Source organism: Nomascus leucogenys, chromosome 10 (genome assembly GCF_006542625.1).
Source record: "Nomascus leucogenys isolate Asia chromosome 10, Asia_NLE_v1, whole genome shotgun sequence".
NCBI lineage: Eukaryota > Metazoa > Chordata > Mammalia > Primates > Hylobatidae > Nomascus > Nomascus leucogenys.
In genome coordinates this window covers 87,349,212-87,371,838 of record NC_044390.1, presented here as the reverse complement: position 1 = coordinate 87,371,838, position 22,627 = coordinate 87,349,212, and the positions used below count along the sequence as shown (strand labels likewise).

Below are 22,627 nucleotides of genomic sequence, written 5' to 3'. Positions count from 1 at the left end.
CAGTTGTGAGATCTGCCCAGAGCTCAGCCTTGATCCCACACTTTGCTTCACAGAAAGTGGTGACAGCCCTTGACCGGACGTGGCACCCTGAACACTTCTTCTGTGCCCAGTGTGGAGCCTTCTTTGGTCCCGAAGGTATGGGCTGGACCGGCGGACTGACCCACTGCCTCTTAGGAGGGCCAGGGAGGTGGGGGTGGGAGATAGATGCTGCTGAGGTTGGAGTCAGAGTGGTTCCACTTCTGGAAGCCGGAATGAACTGTGCCTCCAAAACCCCCGCTCCCCAGGGTTCCACGAGAAGGACGGCAAGGCCTACTGCCGCAAAGACTACTTCGACATGTTTGCACCCAAGTGTGGCGGCTGCGCCCGGGCCATCCTGGAGAACTATATCTCAGCCCTCAACACGCTGTGGCATCCTGAGTGCTTCGTGTGCCGGGTAAGGAGCCCCTGACCACATCTGGAGGGGCGAGGAGCAGGCAGTGGGGAGAGAGGGGTCTTCCTCATTGTGCTGTCTGGATCCAACTCAGAGGCCTCATCTGGGGTTATTAATTGGGGGAGCAGGCAGGGGATCTCCTTCCTCCAGTCCAGTAGGTCCTGGGCCAGGGTTTGTACTGAGGCTGGGACAAACCAGGAGCAAGGTAGGCGTGTCCCCCAGTCCAGCCCTGGACCATTCCTATTGTGCAGCAGCCCTGGGCCATTCCTACTGGGGAGGAGAGTGTGTGAGAATTAAATGAGATAATGCGAGTATTTAGCAGACTCAACAGAAATGGGCAGTGGTTTCCAAAACCACTGCATTCTGGGGGCCCCACAGGGGTTATTAATGATTCAACAAGGGCTCTCTGACCAAATGAGTTTGGGAAACACTGTTCCCTGCAGGACTTCTCAGAGCCTTTTCTTTTCTTTTTTTTTTTTTTTTTTTTTTGAGACGGAGTCTCACTCTGTTGCCCAGACTGGAGTGCAGTGGCATGATCTTGGCTGACTGCAACCTCCGCCTCCTGGGTTCCAGTGATTCTCCCGCCTCAGCCTCCCAAGTAGCTGAGATTACAGGCACACGCCCCCATGCCTGGCTAATTTTTTATGTTTTAGTAGAGACGGGGTTTCACCATGTTGGCCAGGCTGGTCTTGAACTCCCGACCTCAGGTGATCCGCCTCCCTTGGCCTCCCAAAGTGCTGGGATTACAGGTGTGAGCCACCTCACCCAGCCCCTCTCAGAGGCTTTTCTATCTATATGTGATGTGAATCTCCAATGAGAATCTAGGAGGCAGAGTTTGACTACAGACCAGCGTCACACCTGTGTTTCTGGGAACACTGTTACAGCCACCTGGCTAAGTGCTCAGGAGTCAGACCTGTGTATGGATCCAGGCTGTGAACTCAGTAGCCACATGACCCTGGGCAAGTTACTTCACCTGTGTGCCTCAGTTGCCTCTCCTGTTGGGAGAACTAAATAATCCCAGCACTGTGGGAAGCCGAGGTGGGAGGATTGCCGGAGGCCGCGTTTGACCAGCATGGGCAATATAGTGAGACCCCCATCTCTACAAAAAAAATTTATTTAATAAAATAAAAACGAAAAATAAGCGTTTAGGACAACATGGCACATAGGAAATGCCTAGCAAGTAGGAGTCACTCCGAGTGTGCCGACTATGCCCATCTCGGCCCCATCACACTGGGTGCTGCTCTAGCCTGATGGACAGCTCCCTGAGCTCCTCTCTCTGCCTGGCAGGAATGCTTCACGCCATTCGTCAACGGCAGCTTCTTCGAGCATGACGGGCAGCCCTACTGTGAGGTGCACTACCACGAGCGGCGCGGCTCGCTGTGCTCCGGCTGCCAGAAGCCCATCACCGGCCGCTGCATCACCGCCATGGCCAAGAAGTTCCACCCCGAGCACTTCGTCTGTGCCTTCTGCCTCAAGCAGCTCAACAAGGGCACCTTCAAGGAGCAGAACGACAAGCCTTACTGTCAGAACTGCTTCCTCAAGCTCTTCTGCTAGACGCCCTGCCCCTGTCTCTGTCCCCCTTCCCCAGCCAGCATCCCCAACTGCTACTGTGACCCAGAGACTTCGCCCGGGGGTGAAGGGGTAAGCCCGACTGAAACTGGAACCCTTGTCCTCCGCTGGTGCGGGATGGACAGAGGGCCGTGAGGGGTCCCCCTGCTTGTCTTCACCCTTGCCGGAGCCTCTGGGCCCCCTCCTCCCTCCTGCAGCTCTCCCTAGGCTGCCCACTCTCCATCCTCCCCAGGGGTAGAGGCTGGGGGCTCCACCCCAGCCCACGTACGTCCCCATGAACTGGCCTGGCCAGCACCCCACACTGGAGCCATCTCTTCCTCATATTTCAGCAGTGCAGCCAGGGGGCAGGGAAGGGCAGGCAGGGTCTGTTGGGGTCTCTTTTTATCCTTATTCCTCCCCTGACCTAATTGTCTTTGTTCTGTGATTACTGGGGGACACCGGGCTCCCTCCAGACAATGCCAGCATAAATCCATCCATCCAAAGGCAGAGAACCCAAGGGGCCATGGAAGGTTCTCTGTGCTCCTCCTACCCTTCCAGTGCCCTAGGCCTGGCGACTGCCCCTGCCTTTTAGACCCGCCCTCCCCTTTTATACCTGCTCTGGTTCTACTGAGAAAAGCCTCTCCAGCAATAATGTTTTCTAGTCACTTCCTCCGTCTCCGGGACGGCGTGCCTGGACACTGTACCGACTTTGATAGATTTCTACACTGAGGTTTGAATTCATATTGCCTGAGTTGCTTTTACTTCTCTATACAAAATGATTTTGAAGAGATTTTAAAGACGTTCCCTTTTGTATTCTCTTCCTCGTCCACCACCACTGGGCCTGTCGCTGATGGTGGCTCTGGTGTGAAGTTTGCTTTGTACTGAGGGTTGGGGTGGGGAAGCAATGTGTATTTTATTTTTTCTTAGCACAAGCAGGTGAACTTGGAGCAGCTCTGTGACTCCCCCTCTTTCACTTCATAGCTCACCAGGACTGTTTTATAAACTGCTGTATTTGGAAACTCCTTTACTTCCCTGGCCAGCAAGCTCTTCACTGAAACTGGTTGAAGGGTGTTGCACCCTTTTGGGCCTAGAATTCTGAACTTCATCTGTTCTGTTTCTGTGGGAGAAGGGGAAGTATGTTTTGGGGGGCTGCTTCCTGTCTGAGTAAGCCCTCAGGAGCCTCTGCTCCCCTGTGAACCCACTGAACCTTCCGAGCCCCCACCGCTTCTGTGGGGCTCTCTCTTCTGCCTTCTCAGGAAAGCTGTTGTCTGATTTTGGCCATCAGGACTCTGATGTCTCTTTGGTCTTGTTGATTTCCTCTGGGCATATCCCTTCCCCAGATCTGCTCTCCCCAGATCTGCTCCTCCCCTTTCACAGGTGGGATCGGCACTCAGGGGGTCTGGAAAGAAGGTCATAAGGGAGCATGATAGGATTTGGGGCAGAGGGACAGGCTGCTCTGGCGAAACCCCCCAGAGCTCTTTACCGAGGATGAAAGAGGAGCCAGGCCTTGGGCTCCTGATCAAGAGAAAGGGGCCCCACCGGGGTCTAACGGTCAGAGTCCAAACCACTCCACTGGCCTTCTGGCAGCAGCCGAGTGTGCTGAAGAGGGTCCCTCCTTTGTGGGGGAAGGTCAGCCTGGCCCCTCCAAAGGTCTGATGTCTCCACTTTCACCCACAGGCCTTACCGCTCTGTTTATAGTGACCCACCCTAGATCCTCCCCAAGAGGGACTGGGGTTTCTGGGGTCCATTCTCTGAGTCAATGGTTATCTGAAAATTTGATTTTGATTTTATTTTTTCTCTGTAAACTTCTAACCTGGCTTTTCCCATTTCAATTCCTGTGATTTATGCCAATAAAATTTGCCCATGATTTTCACCTGTGCTAGTGCTGTTTCTTGGTGGTCTGAACCTCATGGTCCCAGCAGAGACCAAACCCACCCCAGATGCAGCTGGGTCACCAGATGGAGGGTAAATTGTGGATGTTTCCTTTCCTGAGGTCAAAATCCCTGGGGCTGGGGTCCGTGGTCCTTGCCTGTGGTCACAGGTCCTCCCCGTGGGCTTTGCTCTTGCCTGGGCAGTTGGTGAGGACAGGCTGGGGAGCAGTGGGATGGGGCCCTGTGGGGCAGGGCCTGCCCAGGGTGTGATCACCTGGGTTTACCAAGGGCATCCTCACTCACAGGGGCCTATGAGTGGCTTTCCACTCATTTAGAAGTAGGGAAAGAGGCTCCAAGACAAGAACCTACATGTACAAGGCAATCTGAGTGAGGGCAGAGCCATGATGCGGACCCAGGGCTTGCCTCTGCCTGTGTTCCTGCACTGAACCAGACACGGCTGTGCCTGAGCCCACACGACTTGGGTTAGCCCCTTCCCTGCTGAAGGCAGCTACTTACAGTTGAGGATGGGTCTCTACTGCCTCCTCGTCGTCATGTCCGGATTTGTGTGCTTCCTCTTTGCTCCGGTCAGATCCAGAGCTCCAGTCCTAGGCCCTAGAGCAGGGATGTCCAAATTTTTTTTTTTTCTGGAGATAGAGTCTCACTCTGCCCAGGCTGGAGTACAGCGGCGTGATCTTGGTTCACTGCAACCTCCGCCTCCCGGGTTTAAGCGATCCTCCTACCTCAGCCTCCCGAGTAGCTAGGATTACAGGCAGCCGCCACCACACCCGGCTAATTTTTGTATTTTTAGTAGAGCCAGGGTTTCACCATGTTGGCCAGGCTGGTCTCAAACTCCTGATCTCAAGTGATCTGCCTTGGCCTCCCAAAGTGCTGGGATTACAGGCGTAAGCCACCACTCCTGGCTTTTTTTTTTTTTTTTTTTCTGAGATGGAGTTTCACTCTGTCATCCAAGCTAGAGTGTAGTGGCATGATCTCGGTTCACTGCAGCCTCTACCTCCTGGGTTCAAGCAATTATCATGCCTCAGCCTCTCAAGTAGCTGGGATTACAGGTGCCCACCACCACACCCGGGTAATTTTTGTATTTTTAGTAGAGCCAGGGTTTCGCCATGTTGGCCAGGCTGGTCTCGAACTGCTGATCTCAAGTGATCTGCCTGCCTCGACCTCCCAAAGTGCTGGGATTACAGGCACAGGCCACCACGCCCAGCTGGGTGTCCAATCTTTTGGCTTTCTGGGGCCATGTTGGAAAAAGAAGAATTGTCTTGGGCCACACATAAAATACACTAATGATAGCTGATGAGCTAAAAAAAAAATAATAATAAAATCACAAATCTCATAATGTTTTAAGGAAGTTTACAAATTTGTCCTGCAATCCCAGCACTTTGGGAGGCCGAGATGGGCGGATCATGAGGTTAGGAGATCGAGACCATCCTGGCTAACAGGGTGAAACCCCGTCTCTACTAAAAATACAAAAAAATTAGCCGGGTGTGGTGGTGGGCGCCTATAATCCCAGCTACTCAGGAGGCTGAGGCAGGAGGATGGCATGAACCCGGGAGGCGGAGCTTGTAGGGAGCCGAGATCGCGCCACTGCACTCCAGCCTGGGCAAGAGAGCAAGACTCCGTCTCAAAAAAAAAAGAAAAGAAAGTTTACAAATTTGCGTTAGGCCAAATTCAAAGCTGTCCTGGGCCACATGTGGCCCACAGGCCATGGATTGGACAAGCTTGTCCTAGAGCTTCCCGGGCAGCTTTGTTTAACCTTGAGCTGTGTCTTCACAGCTTCCCTGTTATTTGGAACGGTTCTCCAAAAGCAGCATGTCGATTTCTAGTTTAAACCCTTCGCATGCTATAGTGAGCTCAGAAGTGAAAATTACCTTCAACGCTCACCCAAAGAGAACAAGGGGGCCAGGCTCTGTGGCTCATGCCTGTAATCCTAGCATTTTGGGAGGCCAAGGTGGGAGGATCATTTGAGCCCAGGAGTTTAAGAGAATAACTTAGTTTACTCTTCCAGCCCATATTGGATTTATTTTATTTCTAGAAATGGGTATGGTATATTTTTTTTTTCTTTTTTTTTTTTTTTGAGATGGCATCTCACTCTGTCACCCAGGTTGGAGTGCAGTGGCGTGATCTTGGCTCACTGCAACCTCCGCCCCCCAGGTTCAAGCGATTCTCCTGCCTCAGCCTCCTAAGTAGCTGGGATTACAGGCACCCACCACCATGCCAGGCTAATTTTTATACTTTTAGTAGAGACGGGGTTTCTCCATGTTGGCCAGGCTGGTCTTGAACTCTTGACCTCAAGTGATCCACCCTCCTCGACCTCCCAAAGTGCTGGGATTACAGGTGTGAGCCACCATGCCCGGCCAGGTATGGTATATTTCATTATAATTTGCTTTTTGCTTTACTTTGTGGATATTTTCCCATGTCAATAAATATAGATCTGTACCATTTTCTAATGGCTTCATGGTATTCCGTTATATTGATGTACTACAATTAGAGATGATATTTATATCATCAGAGCCAGGAGGTCCTTGGAAATGTACCTTGTGCATATGTATATACTTGGAAAAGAGCGTTCAGAGGGAGGCCGACTCAGGGTTTGGAAGGGACTGTATAGCACAGTGAGGCCCAGGGGCTTTGAACTTCCTCCTAGATTTCAGTTCTGAAGCCATCGCTTACTGGCTGAGAGACTTGGGCAAATTATTTAACCTTCCTGTGAGTATTCTCATCGATAAAATGGGAGTACTGACAGTACTGTATCTCCTCAGAGGATTGTTGCAAAGATTAGCTTCAGTAATGTGCACAGAGTACTTAGGACAATACGAAGTGTGCAGTAATACATTGCCATTAAAAAGAGATCTCGGGTGTCCGCGGGTTGCCGAATGGAGCTGAGCATCTTGATGGAACCAGGGATCTCAGGGTGAAGACTGAAGCCCTAGGCTATGGCGGAAGTTGGGTGCCTGAAGTACAAGTGGAAATATGCCAACTGAACATTGGACCACTACAGCCTGCCCCTGGCTCAGCGCCCAGTGCCAACAGAACACCTTTCAGGATCCACAGCAATGCAGACAACAGAACCCACAAAGGCTTCCGTTCTCATAAGGCCATCAAAACATAACTGCTGGCCGGGCATGATGGCTCATGCCTGTAACCCCAGAACTTTGGGAGGCCGAGGCCGACAGATCACTTGAGGTCAGGAGTCCAAGACTAGCCTGGCAAACATGGTGAAACCCTGTCTCTACTAAAAATACAAAAAATTAGCTGGGTATGGTGGTGGGTGCCTGTAATCCCAGCTACTCTGGAGACTGAGGCAGAAGAATTGCTTGAACCCAGGAGGCGGAGGTTGCAGTGAACTGAGATTGCACCATTGCACTCCAGCCTGGGTGACAGAGCAAGGCTCCGTCTCAAAAAAAAATAAAATAAAAAATAACTGCTGACGAGACAATTTATATTTCCTTCCCCTCACTACACTCCCTGAATGTTCTGGATCAGTGTGTCTCACACCTTTGGATCTTACAAGCTAGTTGGGAAAGTTCTATGGAGAAGGCAAAGATTTTGAAGGCACAGGAGACTATCATAGACACAATGATCATAGATAGTAGTATCATAGTACCATAGATACTCCCAATGATCATAGATACTAGTAGCGTAGTACCATAGATACTCACAATGGCATCTCCCTAAAGGATTCAAAAGCTTTGCATCAACCAAAGGAAAAGCACCAGTGAGAGTCAAGATATAGTTCCAGACAGGTGCTACTTCTTATTGTAAAGGTGTCCAGGTCTTGTGCTTACGACGTGCTCAGATCAGTGCAGGAAACGATGAAGACAGAGACTGGAAGGAAGAACACGGCAGTTTAGTGAGTACTAGGTATTGTCGGTTAGATCGGGGTCCCTAACTCTCAGGCCAAGGACCAGTACTGGTCCGTGGCCTGTTAGGAACTGGGCCGCACAACAGGAGGCAAGCAGCAGGCGAGTGAGTGAGCTCGTCCTCCTGTCAGATCAGCAGCAGCATCAGATTCTCACAGGAGCGAGAACCCTATTGCAAACTGCGTATGAGGGATCTAGGTTGTGTGCTCCTTATGAGAATCTAATGCCTGATGATCTGAGGTAGAAGTTTCATCCCCAAATCACATTCCCCTCTGACCCCTGGTGTCTGTGGAAAAATTGTCTTCCACAAAACTGGTCCCTGGTGCCAAAAAGGTTGGGGACTGCTGAGTTAGATCATAACATTTAACCCTGATAATAACTCTGTGAGGCAAGGTTTGTTCGGCCCAATAAACAGCAGAAACATGGGTCAAATCTAGGTTCAGAGTTGATGCTCATTCTACGATACACACTGCCTCTTGTAACAGGTATCCTAATAAGTACCTTCCTGGAGAGTTTTGTTGCTATATGACTTTCTGTAGTTACTTTCTTTCCTTTTTTCTTTTCTTTTCTTTTTTTTTTTTTTTTTTTTGTGAAGGAGTCTTGCTCTAAATAGTTGATATTTTAAGCTTTGGGGATTAAACAGTCTCTGTTGCAACCACTCACTTGTGACAGCCATAGACATGTGTAAATGAATAGGTGAGCAAGGCTATGTCCCAATACAACTTTATTTATTTATTTATTTATTTATTTATTTATTTATTTATTGAGATGGAGTCTCGCTCTGTCGCCCAGGCTGGAGTGCAGTGGCATAATCTCGGCGCACTGCAAGCTCCGCCTCCCGGGTTCACGCCATTCTCCTGCCTCAGCCTCCTGAGTAGCTGGGACTACAAGTGTCCGCTGCCATGCCTGGCTAATTTTTTGTATTTTTAGTGGAGACGGGGTTTCACCGTGTTAGCCAGGATGGTCTCGATCTCCTGACCTCGTGATCCGCCCGCCTCGGCCTCCCAAAGTGCTGGGATTACAGGCGTGAGCCACCGTGCCCGGCGTGATTGGAATCTTCATAACCTGTCAAAACAGAGCATTTAAATCTCATTCATGTTATTTTCTATCCTTCCCATGGAACACAGATAGCCAAGAAGACAAATAAAAGAGGCCCCAGGCCAGGCACAGTGGCTCACGCCTGTAATCCCAGCACTTTGGGAGGCTGAGCTGGGCAGATCACCTGAGGTCAAGAGTTCGAGACCAACATGACCAAAATGGAAAAACCCCGTCTCTACTAAAAATGCAAAATTAGCCAGGCATGGTGGCACATGCCTATAATCCCAGCTACTCGGGAGGCCGTGGCTGGAGAATCACTTGAACCCGGGAAGCGGAGGTTGTGGTGAGCCGAGATAACGCCATTGCACTCTACCCTGGGCAACAAGAGTGAAATTCCGTCTCAAAAAAAAAAAAAGAAAAAAAGAAAAGAAATAACAATAATGTGAAATCAAGCTACTTCTAACTTTTTTTTTTTTTTTTGAGACGGAATCTTGCTCTGTTGCCCAGGCTGGAGTACAGTGGCGCGATCTCAGCTCACTGCAACCTCCGCCTCCTGAGTTCAAGTGATTCTCCTGTCTCAGCCTCCCGAGTAGCTGGAATTACAAGCTCATGCCGCCACTCCTGGCTAATCTTTTGTGTTTTTTAGTAGAGACAGGGTTTCACCGTGTTAGCCAGGATGGTCTGGATCTCCTGACCTTGTGATCTGCCCGCCTCAGCCTCCCAAAGTGCTGGGATTACAGGCATGAGCCCCTGCACCCGGCCTACTTCTGATAGTTTTATGGTGTGTGATATAGGATATAACATGATGTATGAAGCTCTTTGTAATAATTTTAAATTTTGAAATAGCTGATTCTTTGGGGACCATTTAATACATAATTCCATAGGTTTTAGTGAAAAAAAAAAAAAAAAAGAGATCTCAGGGTTGGGCAAGGTGCCTCATTCTTGTAATCCCAGCAATTTAGGAGGCCAGGGTGGGAGGATTGCTTGAGCCCAGGAGTTTGACATCAGCCTGGGCAACATGGCGAAACCCCATCTATACAAAAAGTACAAAAAATTAGCCTGGCGTGGTGGTGTGCACCTGTAGTCCTAGCTACAGGGAGGCTGAGGTGGGAGGGTCCAACCTTGGGAGGCTGAGGTGGGAGGATCACTTCAGCCTGGGAGGTCAAGGCTGCAATGAACTGAGATTGCTCCACTGCACTCTAGCCTGGGCAACAGAGTGAGACTTCTTCTCAAAAAAAAAAAAAAAAAAAAAAAAGGAAAGATTTGATGGAGGTGAATTATTCTACGGATATTTGTTGGCTAGTTTTCTAGGAAGCGGGAATGGCCAAAGCAAAAGCCCCCAAGTAAAGCCTGCTCTGGAAAAGCAGCAGAGCATCATCTGGGTGGAAAGCAAATAAGTCATGAGGAAAACATCTAAGATGATCAGAGTGGGTGTGAGGGACAGATAGGTAGGGCCTTGTAGGTAGTTTAGGTTTTTACTCTGTAGGAAACGGAAAGTTTTGAGCAGATAAGGAGATGAGCTGACTTAGGTTTTTTTTTTTTTTTTTTTTTTTTTTGAGACGGAGACTCTGTCACCGAGGCTGGAGTGCAATGGTGCGATCTCAGCTCACTGCAGAGCTCACAGCTCCCGAGTTCAAGCGATTCTCCTGCCTCAGCCTCCTGAGTAGCTGGGATTACAGGCGTGCGCCACCCCACTCCACTAATTTTTGTATTTTTAGTAGAGACGGGGTTTTGCCACGTTGGCCAGGCTAGTCTCGAACTCCTGACCTCAGGTGACCCACCCGCCTCGTCCTCCCAAAGTGCTGGGAGTATAGGCGTGAGCCACCGTGCCCGGCCAGGTTTTAAAGGATCCCTCTGTTTTGGTAGGAGGAAAAACTAGAGAAGACGAGACCATTCTGAGGCCGGGCGCGGCGGCTCACGCCTGTCATCCCAGCACTTTGGGAGGCCGAGGCGGGCGGATCACGAGATCAGGAGATCGAGACCATCCTGGCTAACACGGTGAAACCCCGTCTCTACTAAAAATACAAAAAAAAAAAAAAAAAATTAGCCGAGCATGGTGGCGGGCGCCTGTAGTCCCAGCTACTCAGGAGGCTGAGGCAGGAGAATGGCGTGAACCCGGGAGGCGGAGCTTGCAGTGAGCCGAGATGGCGCCACTGCGCTCCCGCCTGGGCGACAGAGCGACACTCGTCTCAAAAAAAAAAAAGAGAGAGACCATTCTGTTTCTAAGCATGTGTAATTATGTCTCAGCTCCACGTCATACCTTTTAGTTTGCTGAGTTCGCCAGGTGGCAGAAGGAACCGGGACTCTGAATACGCAGCTCCAGCTCCAGCCCAGCAGGTGGCAGCAGCTCAGAGCAAGCTCCTCTAACGCGAGGCAGCGCCTTCCTTCGCGACCCTACTTAAATGCGGCTTTCCATTGGCTGGAGTGGCAGCGATATTATCCAATGGTTGCCTGTGTTCGTTCAGCTTTGTCGGACGGGCGATGGCGCCAGCCAATAGACAGGAGCGCTAACCGCGGTTTCTGATTGGCTACTTTTTTCGCATATAAAATGCTCGCGCGGGCGCGAGGCCCTTCTCTCGCCAGGCGTCCTCGTGGAAGGTTCGTTCGCGAGTCAGATGGGCGCCAGGGGCCGGCAGCGGGAAGCATGGAGGGGTCTTTGGGGGCCTTTGGGAACATGGAGTCTTATCCTGTTCCGCCTGGGGCCTCGGTGGCGGCTTACACGCCCCGAGATGACGGCGGCTGCCCTAGGCAGGGCCGGCGGGCGCTTGCGCGTGCCCTGCTCCTCGTAGGCCCGGGACCGGGGGATGGGTGTCGGGGTGACCAGGCCTGAGCTCCCTATTTCTCCTCAGTGACATCGTCTTTAAACCCTGCGTGGCAATCCCTGACGCACCGCCGTGATGCCCAGGGAAGACAGGGCGACCTGGAAGTCCAACTACTTCCTTAAGATCATCGTAAGTGCAGGGTGGGTCGCCTCTGCCCTTCATGTTGCCCCAACGCAAATAGGGACCAGTCAGCTGCTGTGTGTTGAGGGTCTACTCAGTACCGCCTACTGAATTAGGCCATTTTTGGGAAAATCCTGTTTAGTTAACAATTTCCTGAGATAGGTCCCTTCTGTTGCAGATAAACAGGCTCAGGCAAGTTAAGTGGCTCCTAAGATGACAGCATTCATATGCAGGTCTGTCTGGCTTCCAGAAGAGCGCGCGTTATACTTTTTTATTTTATTTTTATTTTTTATTTTTTATTTTTATTTTTATTTTTTTGAGACGGAGTCTTGCTCTGTGCCCCAGGCTGGAGTGCAGTGGCGCGATCTCCGCTCACTGCAAGCTTAGCCTCCCGGGTTCACGCCATTCTCCTGCCTCAGCCTCTCCGAGTAGCTGGGACTACAGGCGCCCGCCAACACGCCCGGCTAATTTTTTTGTATTTTTAGTAGAGACGGGGTTTCACCGTGTTAGCCAGGATGGTCTCGATCTCCTGACCTCGTGATCCGCCCGCCTCGGCCTCCCAAAGTGCTGGGATTACAGGCTTGAGCCACCGCGCCCGGCCTCTTATTTTTTTTTTAACGGAGTCTCGCTTTGTTGTCCAGGCTGGAGTGCAGTGGCTTGATCTTGGCTCACTGCAACCCCCGCTTCCCAGGTTCAAGCGATTCTCCTGCTTCAGCCTCCCGAGTAGCTGGGACTACAGGGGCGCGCCACCACACCCAGCTAATTTTTGTATTTTCAGTAGAGACAAGGATTCACCCTGTTGGCCAGGATGGTCTCGAGCTCTTGACTTTATGATCCACCTGCCTCGGCCTCCCTAAGTGCTAGGATTACAGGCGTGAGCCACCGTGCCCGGCCGCACATTACACCTTTACTGCATTTTTGAGAAGGTCTGAGGCCAGGAATGACTCATTGTAAGGAAGCAAGTTGTTGCATATTTAGGACCTGTCAGCCAAGAAACTTGTGTCCAATGACTTTTGGATGGCCTTTGAGGTGGGTCTCCCTTGCCCAGAATTGCTGACTGTACTGCGCTTAAGCAATTAGGCAGCATTGTAGAGCATAACTTGTATTACATTTTCCCACACTTAGAAGGTTTTCAGACACAAAACCCAAAAGAATTGTGTAACAATCCGGATAAACACGCCTAGATTGTTTTTACAAATAATAATGTTGCTATATTTGCTTAACGTTGTGCTTTTAATGCTGTGAATCTAGCCCTCCTCTTGACCAGCTTATTTGGAACATTCCTTTTTTATCCTGTTAACCATTTCAGTGAATCAGAAACATGCCTCGTAATTGGGAAAAATTAAAAACTAAGTAAAAAAGAAAAAACTCCTTGATTGAATATAGAAACCTAATTTTCAGCATTCATACCCAGCTAGCCAATCACCCAGTTTGGCAGTGTTAACAACGTAGCTCCCAATCTCCCTCTGACTTCAAAAGCTTAGAAGAAAGGGAGTGAGATGGAAACAAATTGTGGGGCTCAGTTTCTCCTGGCATTTTTTTCCCTCTTTCTTCCTGTTAAACTTGGCTCCTCTGGCTTGTTTTCTGTAGCAACTATTGGATGATTATCCGAAATGTTTCATCGTGGGAGCAGACAATGTGGGCTCCAAGCAGATGCAGCAGATCCGCATGTCCCTTCGCGGGAAGGCCGTGGTGCTGATGGGCAAGAACACCATGATGCGCAAGGCCATCCGAGGGCACCTGGAAAACAACCCAGCTCTGGAGAAGTGAGTTCCCCTGGCAGTTTTGTCCTTTCTTCCCAGTGCCCGTCTCCCTCTTCCTGGAGAATGGTGCTGAAAAGTGATTGTCTCCTATAAACTTCTCTTTGCAGACTGCTGCCTCATATCCGGGGGAATGTGGGCTTTGTGTTCACCAAGGAGGACCTCACTGAGATCAGGGACATGTTGCTGGCCAATAAGGTAAGGGGACAATTGGATTGGCTAAAGAGACTTTGTAGTTGCTCCTTAAAGCAAAATGGACCATTCTCAGGTTGTATGAGTGGAGAGGTTTTTCTCACTGTTTTGTTGTCTTTGTCAGGTGCCAGCTGCTGCCCGTGCTGGTGCCATTGCCCCATGTGAAGTCACTGTGCCAGCCCAGAACACTGGTCTCGGGCCCGAGAAGACTTCCTTTTTCCAGGCTTTAGGTATCACCACTAAAATCTCCAGGGGCACCATTGAAATCCTGGTGAGTGGACCTGGTTTGCCTGTGCTAGCCAGGCAAATGGGAAGCTGCTTTTAGTGGCCATGGATCTGCTGGTTGTCCAACAGGTGTTTACTGCCCCACTGTTGTCTTCTTCAGAGTGATGTGCAGCTGATCAAGACTGGAGACAAAGTGGGAGCCAGCGAAGCCACGCTGCTGAACATGCTCAACATCTCCCCCTTCTCCTTTGGGCTGGTCATCCAGCAGGTGTTCGACAATGGCAGCATCTACAACCCTGAAGTGCTTGACATCACAGAGGAAACTCTGCATTCTCGCTTCTTGGAGGTACACGCTCTCAGCCTTGCCCCCTCTTACACTGATGGTTGAGAGCATGACAAGGTTCAGACTGAGTCCCTGTAACCAAGGACTGTGTTTTCATCTGTCTACCTACCTCATCTGTAAAATGTCAATAACAACATAAGATTGTTGAAGGATTTTTTTTGAGACGGAGTCTCGCTCTGTTGCCCAGGCTGAAGTGCAGTGGCGCAATCTCCCAGCTCACTGCAAGCTCCACCTCCTCCTCCTGGGTTCACACCAGCTCTTCTGCCTCAGCCTCCCGAGTAGCTGGGACTACAGGCGCCCACCACTACGCCCGGCTAATTTTTTGTATTTTTAGTAGAGATGGCGTTTCACCGTGTTAGCCAGCATGGTCTCGATCTCCTGACCTCGTGATCCGCCCGCCTCGGCCTCCCAAAGTGCTGGGATGACAGGCATGAGCCACCGCGCCTGGCCAAAGGATTTAATGAATTAATGGATGTACAGTGCTGGGCCTGTAGGAGGGGCTGTTATTCTAGGGCCTGCATTGAGACTGTCAAATTTTGCCATCAAAATGCCTTTTAAGAGGCGGAGGTTGCAGTGAGCCGACATGGTGCCACTGCACTCCAGCCTGAGTGACAGAGTGAGACTCTGTCTCACAAAAAAAATGCTCTTTAAATAATAATAGGGATAGAAAATGTCATTTCTTGGACAAACGAAAATTTGAAATTAATGTATATAATTAGTTACTCTTAGGTAGCTTCATTTACTTGTTGAAAGTTTGACTAGTGAATAAAATTCACATCTGGAAATAGTTGAACATTTTTCGTTCATGGAACTAAATGGCTATCTTAGTCGTTTATGCTTTTCTTTTTTGTTTTGTTTTGTTTTGTTTTTTGAGACAGAGTCTGGCTCTGTCCCCCAGGCTGGAGTGCAGTGGCACCATCTTGGCTCACTGCAAGCTCCGTCTCCCGGGTTCACGCCATTCTCCTGCCTCAGCCTCCCGAGTAGCTGGGACTACAGGCGCCCGCCACCATGCCCTGCTAATTTTTTTTGTGTGTGTGTTTTTAGTAGAGACAGGGTTTCACTATGTTGGCCAGGATGGTCTCGAACTCCTGACTTCGTGATCCACCCACCTTGGCCTCCCAAAGTGCTAGGATTACAGGCTTGAGCCACCACGCCCGGCCTCGTTTATGCTTTTCACTGTGGTAGTGGCTTTGGAAGTAAATGCCATCAGTCATGGTATACAGAACACCTGGGTTTGGAATAAGGGCAAAATTTATTTGTTGGGTCTGAATTGCTCTGCCAGGAGCATTTGGTATGAGATGAAATGGCCTCTTTTGAGACTGAGCTGCCAACCTGGCAATTATTGTCTGCCAAGGGTTCTCTTTATTCAGCTTTAGTTGGACTTCCTTTCCTGTAGGGAATCTCACGTAAAATGAAATCTTCCCTCCCCTAGGGTGTCCGCAATGTTGCCAGTGTCTGTCTGCAGATTGGCTACCCAACTGTTGCATCAGTGCCCCATTCTATCATCAACGGGTACAAACGAGTCCTGGCCTTGTCTGTGGAGACGGATTACACCTTCCCACTTGCTGAAAAGGTAAAAGGATCCCACCAGGACCACGGTGGGTCTGACTGTGACAAATGAGCAGGGTGATGTGGCCTTCTACTTTAGTGCTTTTATAGTTGTATTTTATATAGCAGATAATTTTGTGAGAGGATATTTGAGAGGTTGGGAGTCAGGGAAGGCGTTTCTCACTTGAGAAATGACGAGAGACCCAAAGGGGGTTAATGGGCAAGAGCTGGGCCTTAGGAACCCCGCCTCACTAGGCCATACCCAAGCTGTCCTGCTTGGGCTGCTTCTGACAGGAAAGGCTTCACACGGACTTTGATATTGTTGGTCCTTAAACTCTACCAAGGCAGGAGGGTGGTGGGTAATAGAGGAGTGTGGATGACCATTTTGACCACTTCTCCCTCCCTCCAGGTCAAGGCCTTCTTGGCTGATCCATCTGCCTTTGTGGCTGCTGCCCCTGTGGCTGCTGCCACCACAGCTGCTCCTGCTGCTGCTGCAGCCCCAGCTAAGGTTGAAGCCAAGGAAGAGTCGGAGGAGTCGGACGAGGATATGGGATTTGGTCTCTTTGACTAATCAGCAAAAAGCAACCAATTTAGCCAGCTTTATTTGCAAAACAAGGAAATAAAGGCTTACTTCTTTAAAAAGTCTCTGGACTCTTAATTTTGTAATTTTTTTTTCCTTTTTGACACAGGGTCTGGCTGTTGCCCAGGCTGGAGTGCGGTGGTGTAATCGTAACTGACTGCACCCTTGAACTCCTGAGATCAAGGGAGATCCTCCTATCTCAGCCTCCCAAGTAGCTGGGACTACAGGCACACACCATGACACTTAGCTACTAATTTTTAAATTTTTTTTTGTAGAGATGTTGCACAAGCTGGTCTCAAATTCCTGGCCTCAAGGAATCCTGCCTCAGCCTCCCAAAGTGCTAGGATTACAGGCTTGAGCCACCGTGTGCCTGGCCCTTAATTTTGAGGTTTATAGGCCCATATGCTAGAAACCAAAGCCATGGTAAAACCAGAGCTTTGTATTTAGGTGTTGATGTTTGGGCATCTAAATGAAGCTACCGATCTAGAAATCTATACAGTTTTCTAGACACAGTTGTAACTGTATTACACTGGCATTACTGTTTCTATGGCCACTGCATACTTGGAGTAGGTTTAGTGTCAGCTGAGACACAGCACCTGGTGGATGCTGGGGCCGGTTCCCTAGAGCAAAGTTTCAAACTGGGTGGTGCTCCAAGTCAGTAGATGGTAACCAATTTATATATTTGAGACTGGGGTGCAGTGGCTTGGTCTTGGCTCACTGCAACCTCCACCTCCTGGGTTCAGGCGATTCTCCTGCCTCAGCCTCCCAAGTAGCTGGAATTACAGGTGGCTGCCACCACATCTGGCTAATTTTTTTTGTTGTTGAGACAGTCTTGCCCTGTCACCAAGACTGGAGTGCAATGGCATGGTCTCAGCTCACTGCAATCTCTGCCTCCCGGGTTCAAGCGGTTCTCCCACCTCAGCCTCCCGAATAGTTGGGACTACAGGCGTGTGCCACCACTCAGCTAATTTTTGTATTTTTAGTAGAGACGGGGTTTCACTATGTTAGCCAGGCTGGTCTGGAGCTTCTGACCTCGTGATCTGCCTTCCCTGGCCTCCCAAAGTGCTGGGATTACAAGGGTGAGCCACCGCACCCGGCCTTTTTTTTTTTTTTTTTTTCTGGTATTTTTAGTAGAGACGAGATTTCGTCATGTTGACCAGGCTGGTCTGGAAATCCTGACATCAGGTTGATCTACCCACCTCAGCCTCCCAAAGTGCTGGGATTACAGGCGTGAGCCACCATGCTTGGCCCCAGTATTTAAAGAGAAAGCAGCATCTGCTGAGAATAGGTGTTTTGTTGTGATTCCTGTATTTCACTTAGAGATCTGTTTGCTGGAACGTGATATATTCATTTTAACTAGGTCTGTGTCAAAGGTTTGAAAGCCACTGCTAACAGGGCCGACAACTAAGCTGTGGAGACCCTATTCCCTAAATTGCAGCCACTTCTGCACGTAGCCTCTTGCCCTGTGGCCTTCAAAACTCCCAACCTGGGGCATCCAGCATTTCCCCAGGGCAGGGGCCTCCTTCAGTTCTGAACCTTCCCTGACCTCTGTATCCACCCACGTTTGCTAACCCTGTACAAGTCATCCGCCAACGGAACTACAAACTGAGAAAAGACTAGTTCACCGACTCTATTACCTAGTTTTTAGTTCCTGCTATCTAGGAAGCAACACTTGTTTTTCTAAAGAACTTAGTCATCACTCAGGAAAGGCCCACGTAGGGCTGGCCCTGCGGGCTGGAAGTGGGTCAGGGGCTGCAAGGCGGGCTCATAGCGTTACACCGCGGCCTCACCACGTTACAAGCACTAGTCTCCCACGAGGCGCCCGGGGCTGAAGAGCGGGCCCCGGGGAGGAGGCCTTGTGGCTCGGGCGCGGGCCAACTTTAAGCCCGTGATCCGGCTGCCCGGGCTGCAGCGGCCGCCGTCCCGCCCGGGGGCGCCAAGCCCGGGGCCCTGCCCCAGCTGGCTCCCGGCCTCGCCCTGCCGCGTGGGCCCCGCTGTGACCCGGAAGCGCTCCGGAAGCGGTTCCGGAGTCAGCCCCGGCAGGATGGCGGCGGACACGCAGGTTAGGCGGGCGGCTGCGGCGCCAACGCGGCGAGGGACTGGGTGCGGACGGTGGCCGTCGGGAGGGGCCCCTCTCGCTCTTCGGCTTAGGGGCGCTGGGGGTGGTGGCTGTGGAGGGCGTAGTCTCGGGGCCGTCTCAGGCTGGACTCTCACGGCCGCGGGCTTGGCCCGGCCCGGGCGGCGCAGGCAGACCGCGGGCTCGAGGAGTCCGGGGCTCCCGCCTCGACTTCGGCAGCTGGAGCTCGGTGGGGCCTTTGCCCGACCCCAGAGTGGCAAAAGTTCACTTTACCCAGCCTCTACTTGTTTTCTCCAAAGCCCTCCGGCTGTGAGCCCCGGGCCAACGCCAAGTCTTCCTTAAACTTTGTATTCAGCAAATGTTCTTTGAGCACCTACTATGAACAGGGACTTTGAGTGTAGTCTTTGGATTCATACAGATCTGGGCTTGAGTTCCTGCTCGTCGATTTCAGTGACATGCCAAACAAATGACTTAACCCCGCCAAGTCTGCCTTTTCATCTATAAAATGAGGTTAAAACAATACTTACCTTAAAAGGTTGTTGTGAAGGTTCAGTGAGATAAAATAAGGCTTGATATATGTTGGTTGTTATTAGATCCAAGGTTAGTGAAAAGAACTGTCCTGTCCAGGAAGAGTCTTGTCATCCTTGAGTGTTACCTGTGGGTACCTTGTAGTTCAGGAAAGACCTGGGAAAACCTTTTCCTCCACCCAGTTGTTATGTTTTAAGGTGAAAAGACTTTGTCATGAGGCAGGGGAAGAACAGGTGTCTAAAGGACAGCTGGGCTGATTTAGGGTCTCCAGGGTGATGGGATTGATTTTTATGTGTAGGCCCAGAAAATGACCACTTAAGCATTCAGAAAGACATTTATTGAGACTTTCCTGTGCAGGTGGCTGATGTTCAAGTTACGTTGTACTGAATCCTAGAAAGAAAAGCTTAGTATGAGAGGGTTAGGGGAACACATGCTGAATGTTTAACATTGATGCTCACTTGAGGGAAAAATCTTCTCTAGAGCTGCAATGTCCAGTATGGCAGCCACATGGCTACTTAAGTTTGTTAAAATTAAATTAAATAAAAAAATTCATTGTTTGGCTGGGCGTGGTAGCTCACCCTGTAATCCCAGCACTTTGGGAGGCCAAGGCTGGTGGATCACTTGAGGTCAGGAGTTTGAGACTAGCCTGACCAACGTGGCAAAACGCCATCTCTACTAAAATTGCAGAAAATTAACCGGGTATGGCGGCATGTCTGTAATTCCAGCTACTCAGGAGGCTGAGGCATGAGAATCGCTTGAACCTGGGAGGCAGAGGTTGCAGTGAGCCGAGATTGCGCCACTGCGCTCCAGCCTGAGCAACAAGAGCGGGACTCTGTCTCAAAAAAAAAAAAAAAAAATTTAGTTCTTCACTTGTACCAGCCACATTTCAGTGCACAGTTAGCCACATGTAGCCAGTGGCTACTGTATTGGGTGGTGCAGGAGAATATTTTTGTATTTTATAATTTTTGTATTTTTAGCAGAGATGGAGTTTCTCCATGTTGGCCAGGCTGGTCTTGAACTCCTGACCTCAGGTGATCCTCCTGCCTTGGCCTCCCAAAGTGCTGGGATTACAGGCATGAGCCACCGCGCCCAGCCTGAAATTATTTTTTATTATTTTATTTTATTTTTTGAGACAGAGTTTCTCTCTTGTTGCCCAGGCTGGAGTGCAATGGTGCAATATGAACTCACTGCAACCTCTGCCTCCCAGGTTCAAGCAATTCTCCTGCCTCAGCTTCCCGAGTAGCTGGGATTACAGACATGCGCCACCATGCCTGGCTAATTTTTGTAGTTTTTGTAGAGACAGGGTTTCACCATGTTGGGTGGGCTGGTCTCGAACTTCTGACCTCAAGCAATCTGCCTGCCTCGGCCTCCCAAAATGCTGTGATTACAGGCATGAACCACTGTGCCCGGCCTTGTCTTCAGTATTCTTTTTTTTTTTTTTTTTTTTTTTTGTTCGAGACAGAGTCTCGCTCTGTTGCCCAGGCTAGAGTGCAGTGGCACAATCTGGGCTCACTACAACCTCTGCCTCCTGGGTTCAAGCGATTCTTCTGCCTCAGCCTACTGAGTAGCTGGGATTACAGGCACCCGCCACCACGCCCAGCTAATTTTTTTTTGTATTTTTAGTAGAGACGGGGTTTCACCATGTTGGCCAGGATGGTCTGGATCTCCTGACCTTGTGATCTGCCCGCCTTGGCCTCCCAAAGTGCTGGGATTACAGGCGTGAGCCACCGCGCCCAGCCTTGTCTTCAGTATTCTAAAGGAAAATGATTTCAACCTAGAATTCTGTATTTGGCCAGAACATTTTCATACTTGCAAGGAGTTTACAAAATGGAGGATGTGCTTCACACAAACACAAGAAAGTACATGTTCAGGGTAATAAACTTGTGCCCCAGCTGTAGAGGATCACATGCCTAATTGGGGCAGGTCAGAAAACTCTGGGAGAGATTTCCTTAGAAAGGTGGAATGATCTCCCTAAATGTACTGAGATTTAGACAAATGGCAAAAAATTTGGGGTTTAATTATTTATAAGAACAGATAAAACAAGTCAAACTGAAGTGAGGTAGGAAAGGGTAATTATTAACACCAGGGGCTTAAAAAAGCTGGGAAGAATCAGAGTTTATTAAATGGGTGTTGAATGCCCTTTACATATAATGTAATCACTGACTATTGACCTAGCCTGTATTATGAAACTGGGGACTTCCACTGGGGAAATGGGGAGGGTGTGCGATGGGGTCAGAGCTGGAAAGGGAGCTGTGGTGGAAAGGTAGCAAAACTGAAAAATCAAGAAGCACATGCAGGTTACCTCCGTATTTAGAGATACTTAGATATGTGGAGGTAACTACCCAAATATACACCAGATCAACCTAAGGGTTGCCCATGGAGAGTGAGGGCAAGGGGCTGGTTTTTATGGCAGACTTCTTAGAACTCTTTGGTTTTGACTCTGTGTGCATCTATGACTAAAAACAAAAGACATTTTAAAGTTAAAACTACATCATTTATGTAGAAGACAGTTTTGGACATCAGTTTCTTTTATTCATTGCCAATAGAATTATGGCAGGGATTTAAGCACGAACAACTCAGCATTATTTTATTTCTGTGTGTACGCTTGACTCTTAAACTACTGATAAGGCCTGCCTGTGAAATACCCTCAAAAGAAAAAGATGATGACCCCACTGTGTTAAGTTACATGAGCCTTATCATGCCCTGCTCTACGGCTTATGAATCCACAACCTGTCCACTTGGTAGCTTGTAGAATATTGCTCAAGAGCAGACTTTCAGGGACGTTTGCAAACTGCCCCCCCCCCCCCCCCTCACTGGGTCTTATGCTTACGTCCCTATGCAGGGGACTGCAGCTGTGGTAACTCGATGGCTGTTGAAAGCTAAAGATTTGTTAGCATCAGTTTATCGACCTGTTTGGTTTCAAGGTTAGTTTCAAAAACGCAGGTGCTGTGGCTCTCGACTCCACTCTGAGCAGTGACTTCCTCTCTTGGAGATGGTTTCTTCATCGCCTTTAAAATGGGGATACTGATGCTTCCCTTGCAGGCTTATTGGTAGTAGTAGCCAACTTTTTGCTTGGGATGAGAGTAGATGCCCCTTATACACAATCTCATTTAAACTCCATAACAGTCAGATGAGGTAGCTGCTATTGTCCACATCTTATAGGTGAAAAAATTGAAGATTGGGGGAGTGACATTATTTGACTAAGTTTCCACAGCTAGTAAAAGGCAGAGCTGGGATCCAGTCTCCTGACCTTTCTCCTTTTAGCCAGTGTGCTTATCCTCTGCCAGTGAGTTGCCAGGATGCTGACATTCCCCTTAAGGGGAGGTTAAAGTGAGATAATGTAAAGGGAGCATACTTGGCACGTACTAGGCCCTTACTAGATTTTGGGTAGTTCTGAAGGGATATTTTCTTTTCAGAGGTCTTTGCCTTTCCTCTTATTGCCCAAGTTTAAATAAGGTATATTGACTTGTTGACTAGTTGAATTAAAGCAGTACATCTCAGGTGGGAGTGATTTTGCCTCCCAGGAGACATTTGACAATATCACAACTGGGGCGGGTGGGGGAGGTGGGCTGCTACTGACATCGAGTGGGTAGAGACCTGGAATGCTGCTAAAAACACGGCCCCCACAACCAGAATTACCTGGCCCAAAATGTCACGAGTGGGGAGG

At 49.7% G+C, this 22,627-nt stretch overlaps 3 protein-coding genes and 1 long non-coding RNA gene across 9 annotated transcripts in view; 3 read left to right on the top strand and 1 right to left on the bottom strand.

Annotated features, from left to right (window-relative positions):
• The window catches only part of PXN (paxillin), a 57,086-nt gene extending 53,235 nt beyond the window's left edge, over positions 1 to 3,851 (top strand). For all 5 annotated transcript variants that reach the window (XM_030821498.1, XM_030821497.1, XM_030821496.1 and 2 more), the window contains 3 exons: positions 54 to 135; positions 285 to 433; positions 1,718 to 3,851. In XM_030821498.1, coding sequence (XP_030677358.1) covers positions 54 to 135; positions 285 to 433; positions 1,718 to 1,984 — 498 coding nt within the window. In that variant the 3' untranslated portion in view covers positions 1,985 to 3,851. The remainder of the gene's footprint in view (positions 1 to 53; positions 136 to 284; positions 434 to 1,717) is intronic.
• Positions 1,470 to 11,155, bottom strand: LOC105739198. Its single transcript, XR_004032069.1, has 4 exons — positions 11,026 to 11,155; positions 7,618 to 7,692; positions 4,366 to 4,461; positions 1,470 to 1,923 (listed from the first exon to the last, which is right to left on the bottom strand). It is a non-coding gene; the product is annotated as an uncharacterized LOC105739198 (long non-coding RNA).
• A 79-nt stretch (positions 11,156 to 11,234) lies between these two features.
• Positions 11,235 to 16,417, top strand: RPLP0 (ribosomal protein lateral stalk subunit P0). The gene is made up of 8 exons (XM_003279962.2): positions 11,235 to 11,363; positions 11,615 to 11,716; positions 13,298 to 13,473; positions 13,578 to 13,665; positions 13,784 to 13,930; positions 14,045 to 14,230; positions 15,660 to 15,800; positions 16,185 to 16,417. The coding sequence occupies exons 2-8, from the start codon at positions 11,663 to 11,665 to the stop codon at positions 16,344 to 16,346; spliced, it is 954 nt and encodes a 317-aa protein (XP_003280010.1). The 5' UTR covers positions 11,235 to 11,363; positions 11,615 to 11,662; the 3' UTR covers positions 16,347 to 16,417.
• A 1,965-nt stretch (positions 16,418 to 18,382) lies between these two features.
• GCN1 (GCN1 activator of EIF2AK4) overlaps positions 18,383 to 22,627 on the top strand; it is a 67,821-nt gene continuing 63,576 nt past the window's right edge. For both annotated transcript variants that reach the window (XR_004032068.1, XM_030821493.1), the window contains exon 1: positions 18,383 to 18,417. Coding sequence is in view for 1 of the 2 variants with exons in the window: in XM_030821493.1 (XP_030677353.1) it covers positions 18,400 to 18,417 (18 nt within the window). In the remaining variant the exon portion in view is untranslated. The remainder of the gene's footprint in view (positions 18,418 to 22,627) is intronic.